The 12,897-nt window shown below is 45.8% G+C and overlaps 1 protein-coding gene across 1 annotated transcript in view; it reads left to right on the plus strand.

Annotated features, from left to right (window-relative positions):
• The first annotated feature begins 2,255 nt into the window (after positions 1-2,255).
• zgc:77375 (uncharacterized protein LOC402927 homolog) overlaps positions 2,256-12,897 on the plus strand; it is a 49,223-nt gene continuing 38,581 nt past the window's right edge. The window contains exon 1 of the mRNA XM_046338138.1: positions 2,256-2,409. Within this exon, the coding sequence (XP_046194094.1) occupies positions 2,293-2,409 (117 nt within the window). The 5' untranslated portion in view covers positions 2,256-2,292. The remainder of the gene's footprint in view (positions 2,410-12,897) is intronic.

The following is a 12,897-nucleotide window of genomic DNA, read 5'->3' on the forward strand; positions in this document are numbered from 1 at the left end:
TGATGAAGAATAAACCTGTTCTAATCTAGTGGTTAGTGATGAAGAATAACCCTGTTCTAATCTAGTGGTTAGTGATGAAGAAATAACCCTGTTCTAATCTAGTGATGAAGAATAAACCTGTTCGAATCTAGTGGTTAGTGATGAACAAAAAACCCTGTTCTAATCTAGTGGTTAGTGATGAAGAAATAACCCTGTTCTAATGTAGTGGTTAGTGATGAAGAAATAACCCTGTTCTAATCTAGTGGTTAGTGATGAAGAATAAACCTGTTCTAATCTAGTGGTTAGTGATGAAGAAATAACCCTGTTCTAATCTAGTGGTTAGTGATGAAGAATAAACCTGTTCTAATCTAGTGGTTAGTGATGAAGAAATAACCCTGTTCTAATGTAGTGGTTAGTGATGAAGAAATAACCATGTTCTAATGTAGTGGTTAGTGATGAAGAATAACCCTGTTCTAATGTAGTGGTTAGTGATGAAGAAATAACCCTGTTCTAATCTAGTGGTTAGTGATGAAGAAATAACCCTGTTCTAATCTAGTGGTTAGTGATGAAGAAATAACCCTGTTCTAATCTGTTCGTGAGGAAGAAATAACCCTGTTCTAATCTGTTAGTGATGAAGAATGAACCCTGTTCTAATCTGTTAGTGATGAAGAATAACCCTGTTCTAATGTAGTGGTTAGTGATGAAGAAATAACCCTGTTCTAATCTAGTGGTTAGTGATGAAGTAATAACCCTGTTCTAATCTAGTGGTTAGTGATGAAGTAATAACCCTCTTCTAATCTAGTGGTTAGTGATGAAGAGATAACCCTGTTCTAATCTAGTGGTTAGTGATGAAGTAATAACCCTGTTCTAATCTAGTGGTTAGTGATGAAGTAATAACCCTGTTCTAATCTAGTGGTTAGTGATGAAGTAATAACCCTGTTCTAATCTAGTGGTTAGTGATGAAGAGATAACCCTTTTCTAATCTAGTGGTTAGTGATGAAGTAATAACCCTGTTCTAATCTAGTGGTTAGTGATGAAGTAATAACCCTGTTCTAATCTAGTGGTTAGTGATGAAGAGATAACCCTTTTCTAATCTAGTGGTTAGTGATGAAGTAATAACCCTGTTCTAATCTAGTGGTTAGTGATGAAGTAATAACCCTGTTCTAATCTAGTGGTTAGTGATGAAGTAATAACCCTGTTCTAATCTAGTGGTTAGTGATGAAGTAATAACCCTGTTCTAATCTAGTGGTTAGTGATGAAGAGATAACCCTTTTCTAATCTAGTGGTTAGTGATGAAGTAATAACCCTGTTCTAATCTAGTGGTTAGTGATGAAGAGATAACCCTGTTCTAATCTAGTGGTTAGTGATGAAGTAATAACCCTGTTCTAATCTAGTGGTTAGTGATGAAGTAATAACCCTGTTCTAATCTAGTGGTTAGTGATGAAGTAATAACCCTGTTCTAATCTAGTGGTTAGTGAGGAAGAATAACCCTGTTCTAATCTAGTGGTTAGTGATGAAGAAATAACCATGTTCTAATCTAGTGGTTAGTGATGAAGAAATAACCCTGTTCTAATCTAGTGGTTAGTGATGAAGAATAACCCTGTTCTAATCTAGTGGTTAGTGATGAAGAATAACCCTGTTCTACTCTGTTAGTGAGGAAGAACAACCCTGTTCTAATCTAGTAGTTAGTGATGAAGAAATAACCCTGTTCTCATCTAGTGGTTAGTGATGAAGAAGAAACCCTGTTCTCATCTGGTAGTGATCAAGAATAACCCTGTTCTAATCTAGTGGTTGAGGAAGAATAACCCTGTTCCAGCCCTGTGTTCTAGTGTGTCTGGGGGAGTTTACATCCTCTTGTTAGGTGTATTGACAATGTCAAGACACATAAATGGCTTACATTATTGATATCAAAGTCTTCAAACGTCAGTCTGATGTCATCAGGGCTGGTTTAAGGGGAACTAAAACCGCATCCTAAGTTACCAGGCACCTTTTGGGTTTATAGATCACTTTAAATCAGTAATAAAAAGTTATATGTCTTGATTGAAATTGTATAAATTAAAATCCTTGATAAATACTGAGTTTGTGTGTCTGGAACTACTAACTATGTAGCCTAATAATAATGTAGCCTGATCGGAATAACCGCACTTTGACGTTCCACTACTAAACAGAACAGCTCCCCCGCCTGTGTTTGTAGGACCACCTCCTCGGTTTCGTCACATCATGCCTTCATATATGAAGGGTTCGAACAAGGTTGAACTAAATTAGAGTAACAGGAGGCAGCGGAGAGAGACCCGACAGCAGAGCAGCAGAATCATGAAGGCACTGAGTGTCCTACACCGGGCTGCGAACACCCTGCTCAGCCATCCCGGGGACCGGGGAACTCTACTGACAAGGTGTGGGATAAGCGGCGCCTCGACGTTAAATAACAAGGTAGTGTTGTTACGTTACAGTCTCGTCATTATGCAGTACTTGGTTGATATAATGTATCGATATAATTTCGTTATAGCGGTGTAATGATGCAAGATCGTTTTGGGGTTTCGAAGTGTTTAATTCAACTGGCCTCTGAATATATATGTGGTCTGTAGGTTACAATAACTAAACGTTTGCAGCAGCCAACAAGACCGAGAGAAAAAAAACAGTATTCTCTATGCATTAACTGTTGAATAGCTTGAATATTTACATTGACCGCCCCCCCCCCTTGTTTTTACACTGCTGCTACTCGCTGTTTACTATCTATGCATAGTCACTTCACCCCTACCTACTAACTACCTTCTACTAACCTGTACCCCTGCACATTGACTTTGTACGGGTACCCCCTGGATATAGCCTCGTTATTGTTATTTTATTGTGCTTTCTTTTCATTTGATTTTTTACTTTAGTTTATTTAATATATATTTTCCTAACTCTATTTCTTGAACCGCGTTGTTGGTTAATTAAGGGCTTGTATAAGTAAGCATTTCACGGTAAGTATTCGGCGCATTTGTTGTATTCGGCGCATTTGACAAATACAAATGAATTTGATTTGATTGGTCGGGTATTTTTATTTTACCTTTATTTAACTAGGCAAGTCAGTAAGAACAAATTCTTATTTACAATGACGGCCTACCGGTGAACAGTGGGTTAACTGCCTTGTTTAGGGGCAGAACGACAGATTTGTACCTTGTCAGCTCGTGGATTCCCTCCAAGCCTGGGGCTACACACTTTCTAGTAGGCTTAAATTGAAAATATGGCAAATAGAAGTGACATTAGTGTCTGCTATTATCCTCAATAATTTTCCATCCAAGTTGTCAGACCCCGGTGGCTTGTCATTGTTGATAGACAACAATAATTTTTTAACTTCCTCCACACTCACTTTAGGGAATTCAAAATGACAAATTTGCTAATCTTGCCAATGAAAAAATCATTAATGACTTTGGCAATATACCTCACCACACCACTATATATCTACATTACACCACCACACCACTACATATCTACATTACACCACCACACCACTACATATCCACAGCACCTCACCACACCACGACATATCCACAGTACACCACCACACAACTATATATCCACAGTACACCACCACACCACTACATATCCACAGTACACCACACCACTATATATCTACATCACCACACCACTACATATCCACAGTACACCACCACACAACTATATATCCACAGTACACCACCACACCACTACATATCCACAGTACACCACACCACTATATATCTACATCACCACACCACTACATATCCACAGTACACCACCACACCACTATATATCCACAGCACCACACCACTACATATCCACACCACTACATATCCACATCACCACACCACTACATATCCACAGTACACCACCACACCACTATATATCCACAGCACCACACCACTACATATCCACACCACTACATATCCACATCACCACACCACTACATATCCACAGTACACCACCACACCACTATATATCCACAGCACCACACCACTACATATCCACACCACTACATATCCACATCACCACACCACTACATATCCACACCACCACACCACTACATATCTACATCACCACGCCACTACATATCCACATCACCACACCACTACATATCCACACCACCACACCACTACATATCTACATCACCACGCCACTACATATCTACATCACCACACCACTACATATCTACACCACCACACCACTACAAATCCACAGTACACCACCACACCACTACATATCCACAGTACACCACCACACCACTATATATCCACAGCACCACACCACTACATATCCACACCACTACATATCCACATCACCACACCACTACATATCCACACCACCACACCACTACATATCTACATCACCACGCCACTACATATCCACAGAACCACACCACTACATATCTACATCACCACACCACTACATATCCACAGTACCACGCCACTACATATCTACATCACCACACCATTACATATCCACAGCACACCACCACATCACTACATATCCACAGTACCACACCATTACATATCCACAGTACATCACCACACCACTATATATCCACACCACCACACCACTACATATCCACAGTACATCACCACACCACTATATATCCACACCACCACACCACTACATATCCACAGTACCACACCACTACATATCCACAGCACACCACCACACCACTATATATCCACAGTACATCACCACACCACTATATATCCACAGTACATCACCACACCTCTAAATATCCACACCACTACATATACACAGTACCTCACCACTACATATCCACATCACCACACCACTACATATCCACAGCACCTCACCACACCACTACATATCCACAGTACAACTCATCCAGAACGCCGCAGCCCGTCTGGTGTTCAACCTTCCCAAGTTCTCTCACGTCACCCCGCTCCTCCACTCTCTCCACTGGCTTCCAGTTGATGCTCGCATCCGCTACAAGACCATGGTGCTTGCCTACGGAGCTGTGAGGGGAACGGCACCTCAGTACCTCCAGGCTCTGATCAGGCCCTACACCCAAACAAGGGCACTGCGTTCATCCACCTCTGGCCTGCTCGCCTCCCTACCACTGAAGAAGTACAGTTCCTGCTCAGCCCAGTCAAAACTGTTCGCTGCTCTGGCCCCCCAATGGTGGAACAAACTCCCTCACGACGCCAGGACAGCGGAGTCAATCACCACCTTCCGGAGACACCTGAAACCCCACCTCTTTAAGGAATACCTAGGATAGGATAAAGTAATCCTTTTCACCCCCCCCCTTAAAGGATTTAGATGCACTATTGTAAAGTGGCTGTTCCACTGGATGTCATAAGGTGAATGCACCAATTTGTAAGTCGCTCTGGATAAGAGCGTCTGCTAAATGACTTCAATGTAAATGTTAAATGCAGTACCACACCACTACATATCCACATCACCAAACCACTAGATATCCACAGTTCCTCACCACTACATATCCACAACACCACACCACTACATATCCACAGCACCTCACCACACCGGGTGGAGATTATAACAGAACATGGCCAAGATGTTCAAATGTTCAAAAATGACCAGCATGGTCCAATAATAATAAGGCAGAACAGTTGAAACTGGAGCAGCAGCACGGCCAGGTGGACTGGGGACAGCAAGGAGTCCTCATGTCAGGTAGTCCTGAGGCATGGTCCTAGGGCTCAGGTCCTCTGAGAGAGAGAAAGAAAGAGAGAATTAGAGAGAACACACTTAAATTCACACAGGACACCGAATAGGACAGGAGAAGTACTCCAGATATAACAAACTGACCCTAGCCGCCCGACACATAAACTACTGCAGCATAAATACTGGAGGCTGAGACAGGAGGGGTCAGGACACACTGTGTCCCCATCCGAGGACACCCCCAGACAGGGCCAAACAGGAAGTATATAACCCCACCCACTTTGCCAAAGCACAGCCCCACACCACTAGAGGGATATCTTCAACCACCAACTTACCATCCTGAGACAAGGCTGAGTATAAGATCAAAGATCCCCGCCACGGTGGTGTGGTGATGTACTGTAGATATGTAATGGTGTGGTGATGTACTGTGGATATGTAGTGGTGTGGTGGTGTACTGTGGATATGTAGTAGTGTTGTGATGTACTGTGGATATGTAGTGGTGTGGTGATGTGGATATGTAGTGGTGTGGTGAGGTATTGTGGATATGTAGTGATGTAGATATATAGTGGTGTGGTGATGTACTGTGGATATGTAGTGGTGTGGTGATGTACTGTGGATATGTAGTGGTGTGGTGATGTACTGTGGATATGTAGTGGTGTGCTGATGTACTGTGGATATGTAGTAGTGCTGTGATGTACTGTGGATATGTAGTGGTGTGGTGGTGTACTGTGGATATATAGTGGTGTGATGAGGTACTGTGGATACTGTGATGTGGATATGTAGTGGTGTGGTAGTGGTAGTGGTGTGGTGGTGTACTGTGGATATGTAGTGGTGTGGTGCTGTGGATATGTAGTGGTGTGGTGATGTACTGTGGATATGTAGTCGTGAGTTTCTGTGGATATGTAGTGGCGTGGTGATGTAGATATTTAGTGGTGTGCCGATGTATATATGTAGTGGTTGTGGTGAGATATGTAGTGGTGTGGTGATGTAGATATGTAGTGGTGTGGATATATAGTGGTGTGGTGATGTACTGTGGATATGTAGTGGTGTGGTGCTTGGGATATGTAGTGATGTGGTGATGTACTGTGGATATGTAGTGGTGTGGTGAGGTACTGTGGATATATAGTGGTGTGGTGATGTACTGTGGATATGTAGTGGTGTGGTGCTGTGGATATGTAGTGGTGTGGTACTGTGGATATGTAGTGGTGTGGTGAGGTACTGTGGATATGTAGTGGTGTGGTGCTGTGGATACATAGTGGTGTGTTGAGGTACTATGCATATGTAGTGGTGTGGTACTGTGGTTATGTTGTGGTGTGGTGATGTGGATATGTAGTGGTGTGGTGATGTAGATATGTAGTGGTGTGGTACTGTGGATATGTAGTGGTGTGGTGATGTAGATATGTAGTGGTGTGGTGATGTGGATATGTAGTGGTGAGGTACTGTGGATATGTAGTGGTGTGGTGATGTGGATATGTAGTGGTGTGGATATGTAGTGGTGTGGTGATGTGGATATGTAGTGGTGAGGTACTGTGGATATATAGTGGTGTGGTGATGTAGATATGTAGTGGTGTGGTGAGGTACTGTGGATATATAGTGGTGTGGTGGTGTACTGTGGATATGTAGTGGTGTGGTGCTGTGGATATGTAGTGGTGTGGATATGTGGTGGTGTGGTGATGTAGATATGTAGTGGTGTGGTGCTGTGGCTATGTAGTGGTGTAGATATGTAGTGGTGTGGTGATGTAGTGGTGTGATGTGGTACTGTGGATATGTAGTGGTGTGGATATGTAGTGGTGTGGTGGTGTACTGTGGATATGTAGTGGTGTGGTGATTTAGATATGTAGTGATGTGGTGATTTAGATATGTAGTGGTGTGGATATGTAGTGGTGTGGTGATGTGGATATGTAGTGGTGTGGTGATGTGGATATGTAGTGGTGTTGATATGTAGTGGTGAGGTACTGTGGATATGTAGTGGTGTGGTGGTGTACTGTGGATATATAGTGGTGTGGTGCTGTGGATATGGAGTGGTGTGTTGAAGTGGATATGTAGTGGTGAGGTACTGTGGATATGTAGTGGTGTGGTGATGTACTGTGGATATGTAGTGGTGTGGTGATGTACTGTGGATATGTAGTGGTGTGGTGGTGTAATGTAGATATGTAGTGGTGTGGTGAGGTACTGTGGATATATAGTGGTGTGGTGATGTACTGTGGATATGTAGTGGTGTGGTGAGGTACTATGGATATGTAGTGGTGTGGTGATGTACTGTGGATATATAGTGGCGTGGTGATGTGGATTTGTAGTGGTGTGGATATGTAGTGGTGTGGTGATGTGGATATGTAGTGGTGTGGTGATGTGGATATGTAGTGGTGTGGTAATGTGGATATGTAGTGGTGAGGTACTATGGATATGTAGTGGTGTGGATATATAGTGGTGTGGTGTTGTGGATATGTAGTGGTGTGGTGATGTGGATATGTAGTGGTGAGGTACTGTGGATATGTAGTGGTGTGGTGGTGTGGATATGTAGTGGTGTGGTACTGTGGATATGTGGTGGTGTACTGTGGATATGTAGTGGTGTGGTGGTGTGCTGTGGATATGTAGTGGTGTGGTGGTGTAATGTAGATATGTAGTGGTGTGGTGAGGTACTGTGGATATGTAGTGGTGTGGTGGTGTACTGTGGATATGTAGTGGTGTGGTGGTGTGCTGTGGATATACATTTACATTTAAGTCATTTAGCAGACGCTCTTATCCAGAGCGACTTACAAATTGGTTCATTCACCTTATGACATCCAGTGGAACAGCCACTTTACAATAGTGCATCTAAATATTTTAAGGGGGGGGAGGGGGGGTGAGAAGGATTACTTTATCCTATCCTAGGTATTCCTTAAAGAGGTGGGGTTTCAGGTGTCTCCGGAAGGTGGTGATTGACTCTGTCATGTTTTGTCATTTATTATCTTGTCTTGTCCCTGTGCTTCCCATCCTATTCGTTTCCCTCTGCTGGTCTTATTAGGTTCTTTCCCTCTTTCTATCCCTCTCTCTCCCCCTCCCTCTCTCACTCTCTCGCTCTCTCTTCTCTCTATCGTTCCGTTCCTGCTCCCAGCTGTTCCTATTCCCCTAATCAATCATTTAGTCTTCCCACACCTGTTCCCGATCCTTTCCCCTGATTAGAGTCCCTATTTCTTCCTTTGTGTTCCGTTCCTGTCCTGTCGGTTCCTTGTCTAGAATTCACCGTGCTGTGTTTGTGTATCGCCCTGTCGTGTCGTGTTTTCCTCAGATGCTGCGTGGTGAGCAGGTGTCTGAGTCTGTCTGGTTCAAGTGCCTTCCCGAGGCAACCTGCTGTTCACCTGCTGTTCAAGATCGAGTCTCCAGTTTGTCCTCGTCATTTCGAGTGAAAGTTGTGTTTTTTTGTTTGTATTTACTTTACTGGATTAAAGACTCTGTTTTCGCCAAGTCGCTTTTGGGTCCTCTTTCACCTGCATGACAGACTCCGCTGTCCTGGCGTCGTGAGGGAGTTTGTTCCACCATTGGGGAGCCAGAGCAGCGAACAGTTTTGACTGGGCTGAGCGGGAACTGTACTTCCTCAGTGGTAGGGAGGCGAGCAGGCCAGAGGTGGATGAACGTAGTGCCCTTATTTGGGTGTAGGGCCTGATCAGAGCCTGGAGGTACTGAGGTGCCGTTCCCCTCACAGCTCCGTAGGCAAGCACCATGGTCTTGTAGCGGATGCGAGCTTCAACTGGAAGCCAGTGGAGAGAGCGGAGGAGCGGGGTGACGTGAGAGAACTTGGGAAGGTTGAACACTAGACGGGCTGCGGCGTTCTGGATGAGTTGTAGGGGTTTAATGGCACAGGCAGGGAGCCCAGCCAACAGCGAGTTGCAACAGCGAGTTAGGACCTGCGCCGCTTCCTGTGTGAGGCAGGGTCGTACTCTGCGGATGTTGTAGAGCATGAACCTACAGGAACGGGCCACCGCCTTGATGTTAGTTGAGAACGACAGGGTGTTGTCCAGGATCACGCCAAGGTTCTTAGCACTCTGGGAGGAGGACACAATGGAGTTGTCAACCGTGATGGCGAGATCATGGAACGGGCAGTCCTTCCCCGGGAGGAAGAGCAGCTCCGTCTTGCCGAAGTTCAGCTTGAGGTGGTGATCCGTCATCCACACTGATATGTCTGCCAGACATGCAGAGATGCGATTCGCCACCTGGTCATCAGAAGGGGGAAAGGAGAAGATTAATTGTGTGTCGTCTGCATAGCAATGATAGGAGAGATCATGTGAGGTTATGACAGAGCCAAGTGACTTGGTGTATAGCGAGAATAGGAGAGGGCCTAGAACAGAGCCCTGGGGGACACCAGTGGTGAGAGCGCGTGGTGAGGAGACAGATTCTCGCCACGCCACCTGGTAGGAGCGACCTGTCAGGTAGGACGCAATCCAAGCGTGGGCCGCGCCGGAGATGCCCAACTCGGAGAGGGTGGAGAGGAGGATCTGATGGTTCACAGTATCGAAGGCAGCCGATAGGTCTAGAAGGATGAGAGCAGAGGAGAGAGAGTTAGCTTTAGCGGTGCGGAGCGCCTCCGTGATACAGAGAAGAGCAGTCTCAGTTGAATGACTAGTCTTGAAACCTGACTGATTTGGATCAAGAAGGTCATTCTGAGAGAGATAGCGGGAGAGCTGACCAAGGACGGCATGTTCAAGAGTTTTGGAGAGAAAAGAAAGAAGGGATACTGGTCTGTAGTTGTTGACATCGGAGGGATCGAGTGTAGGTTTTTTCAGAAGGGGTGCAACTCTCGCTCTCTTGAAGATGGAAGGGACATAGCCAGCGGTCAGGGATAAGTTGATGAGCGAGGTGAGATAAGGGAGAAGGTCTCCGGAAATGGTCTGGAGAAGAGAGGAGGGGATAGGGTCGAGCGGGCAGGTTGTTGGGCGGCCGGCCGTCACAAGACGCGAGATTTCATCTGGAGAGAGAGGGGAGAAAGAGGTCAGAGCACAGGGTAGGGCAGTGTGAGCAGAACCAGCGGTGTCGTTTGACTTAGCAAACGAGGATCGGATGTCGTCGACCTTCTTTTCAAAATGGTTGACGAAGTCATCTGCAGAGAGGGAGGAGGGGGGAGGGGGAGGAGGATTCAGGAGGGAGGAGAAGGTGGCAAAGAGCTTCCTAGGCTTAGAGGCAGATGCTTGGAATTTAGAGTGGTAGAAAGTGGCTTTAGCAGCAGAGACAGAGGAGGAAAATGTAGAGAGGAGGGAGTGAAAGGATGCCAGGTCCGCAGGGAGGCGAGTTTTCCTCCATTTCCGCTCGGCTGCCCGGAGCCCTGTTCTGTGAGCTCGCAATGAGTCGTCAAGCCACGGAGCGGGAGGGGAGGACCGAGCCGGCCTGGAAGATAGGGGACATAGAGAGTCAAAGGATGCAGAAAGGGAGGAGAGGAGGGTTGAGGAGGCAGAATCAGGAGATAGGTTGGAGAAGGTTTGAGCAGAGGGAAGAGATGATAGGATGGAAGAGGAGAGAGTAGCGGGGGAGAGAGAGCGAAGGTTGGGACGGCGCGATACCATCCGAGTAGGGGCAGTGTGGGAGGTGTTGGATGAGAGCGAGAGGGAAAAGGATACAAGGTAGTGGTCGGAGACTTGGAGGGGAGTTGCAATGAGGTTAGTGGAAGAACAGCATCTAGTAAAGATGAGGTCGAGCGTATTGCCTGCCTTGTGAGTAGGGGGGGGAATGTGAGAGGGTGAGGTCAAAAGAGGAGAGGAGTGGAAAGAAGGAGGCAGAGAGGAAAGAGTCAAAGGTAGACGTGGGGAGGTTAAAGTCGCCCAGAACTGTGAGAGGTGAGCCGTCCTCAGGAAAGGAGCTTATCAAGGCATCAAGCTCATTGATGAACTCTCGGAGGGGACCTGGAGGGCGATAAATGATAAGGATGTTAAGCTTGAAAGGGCTGGTAACTGTGACAGCATGAAATTCAAAGGAGGCGATAGACAGATGGGTAAGGGGAGAAAGAGAGAATGACCACTTGGGAGAGATAAGGATCCCGATGCCACCACCCCGCTGACCAGAAGCTCTCGGGGTGTGCGAGAACACGTGGGCGGACGAAGAGAGAGCAGTAGGAGTAGCAGTGTTGTCTGTGGTGATCCATGTTTCTGTCAGTGCCAAGAAGTCGAGGGACTGGAGGGAGGCATAGGCTGAGATGAACTCTGCCTTGTTGGCTGCAGATCGGCACTTCCAGAGGCTACCGGAGACCTGGAACTCCACGTGGGTCGTGCGCGCTGGGACCACCAGATTAGGGTGGATATGTAGTGGTGTGGTGGTGTAATGTAGATATGTAGTGGTGTGGTGAGGTACTGTGGATATATAGTGGTGTGGTGATGTACTGTGGATATGTAGTGGTGTGGTGATGTACTGAGGATATATAGTGGTGTGGTGGTGTAATGTAGATATGTAGTGGTGTGGTGAGGTACTGTGGATATGTAGTGGTGTGGTGATGTACTGAGGATATATAGTGGTGTGGTGGTGTAATGTAGATATGTAGTGGTGTGGTGAGGTACTGTGGATATATAGTGGTGTGGTGAGGTACTATGGATATGTAGTGGTGTGGTGATGTACTGTGGATATATAGTGGTGTGGTGATGTGGATTTGTAGTGGTGTGGATATGTAGTGGTGTGGTGATGTGGATATGTAGTGGTGTGGTGATGTGGATATGTAGTGGTGTGGTGATGTGGATATGTAGTGGTGAGGTACTGTGGATATGTAGTGGTGTGGATATATAGTGGCGTGGTACTGTGGATATGTAGTGGTGTGGTGATGTGGATATGTAGTGGTGAGGTACTGTGGATATGTAGTGGTGTGGTGGTGTGGATATGTAGTGGTGTGGTACTGTGGATATGTAGTGGTGTGGTGGTGTGCTGTGGATATGTAGTGGTGTGGTGGTGTGCTGTGGATATGTAGTGGTGTGGTGGTATACTGTGGATATGTAGTGGTGTGGTGTGGTACTGTGGATATGTAGTGGTGTGGTGATGTGGATATGTAGTGATGTGCATATGTAGTGGTGAGGTACTGTGGATATGTAGTGGTGTGGTGATGTAGATATGTAGTGGTGTGGATATGTAGTGGTGTGGTGAGGTACTGTGGATATGTAGTGGTGTGGTGATGTACTGTGGATATGTAGTGGTGCGGTGATGTACTGTGGATATGTAGTGGTGTGGTGAGGTACTATGGATATGTAGTGGTGTGGTGATGTACTGTGGATATATAGTGGTGTGGTGATGTGGATTTGTAGTGGTGTGGATATGTAGTGGTGTGGTGATGTGGAT

The sequence above is a fragment of the Oncorhynchus gorbuscha genome, linkage group LG03, assembly GCF_021184085.1.
Source record: "Oncorhynchus gorbuscha isolate QuinsamMale2020 ecotype Even-year linkage group LG03, OgorEven_v1.0, whole genome shotgun sequence".
NCBI classification, from domain to species: Eukaryota; Metazoa; Chordata; class Actinopteri; order Salmoniformes; family Salmonidae; genus Oncorhynchus; species Oncorhynchus gorbuscha.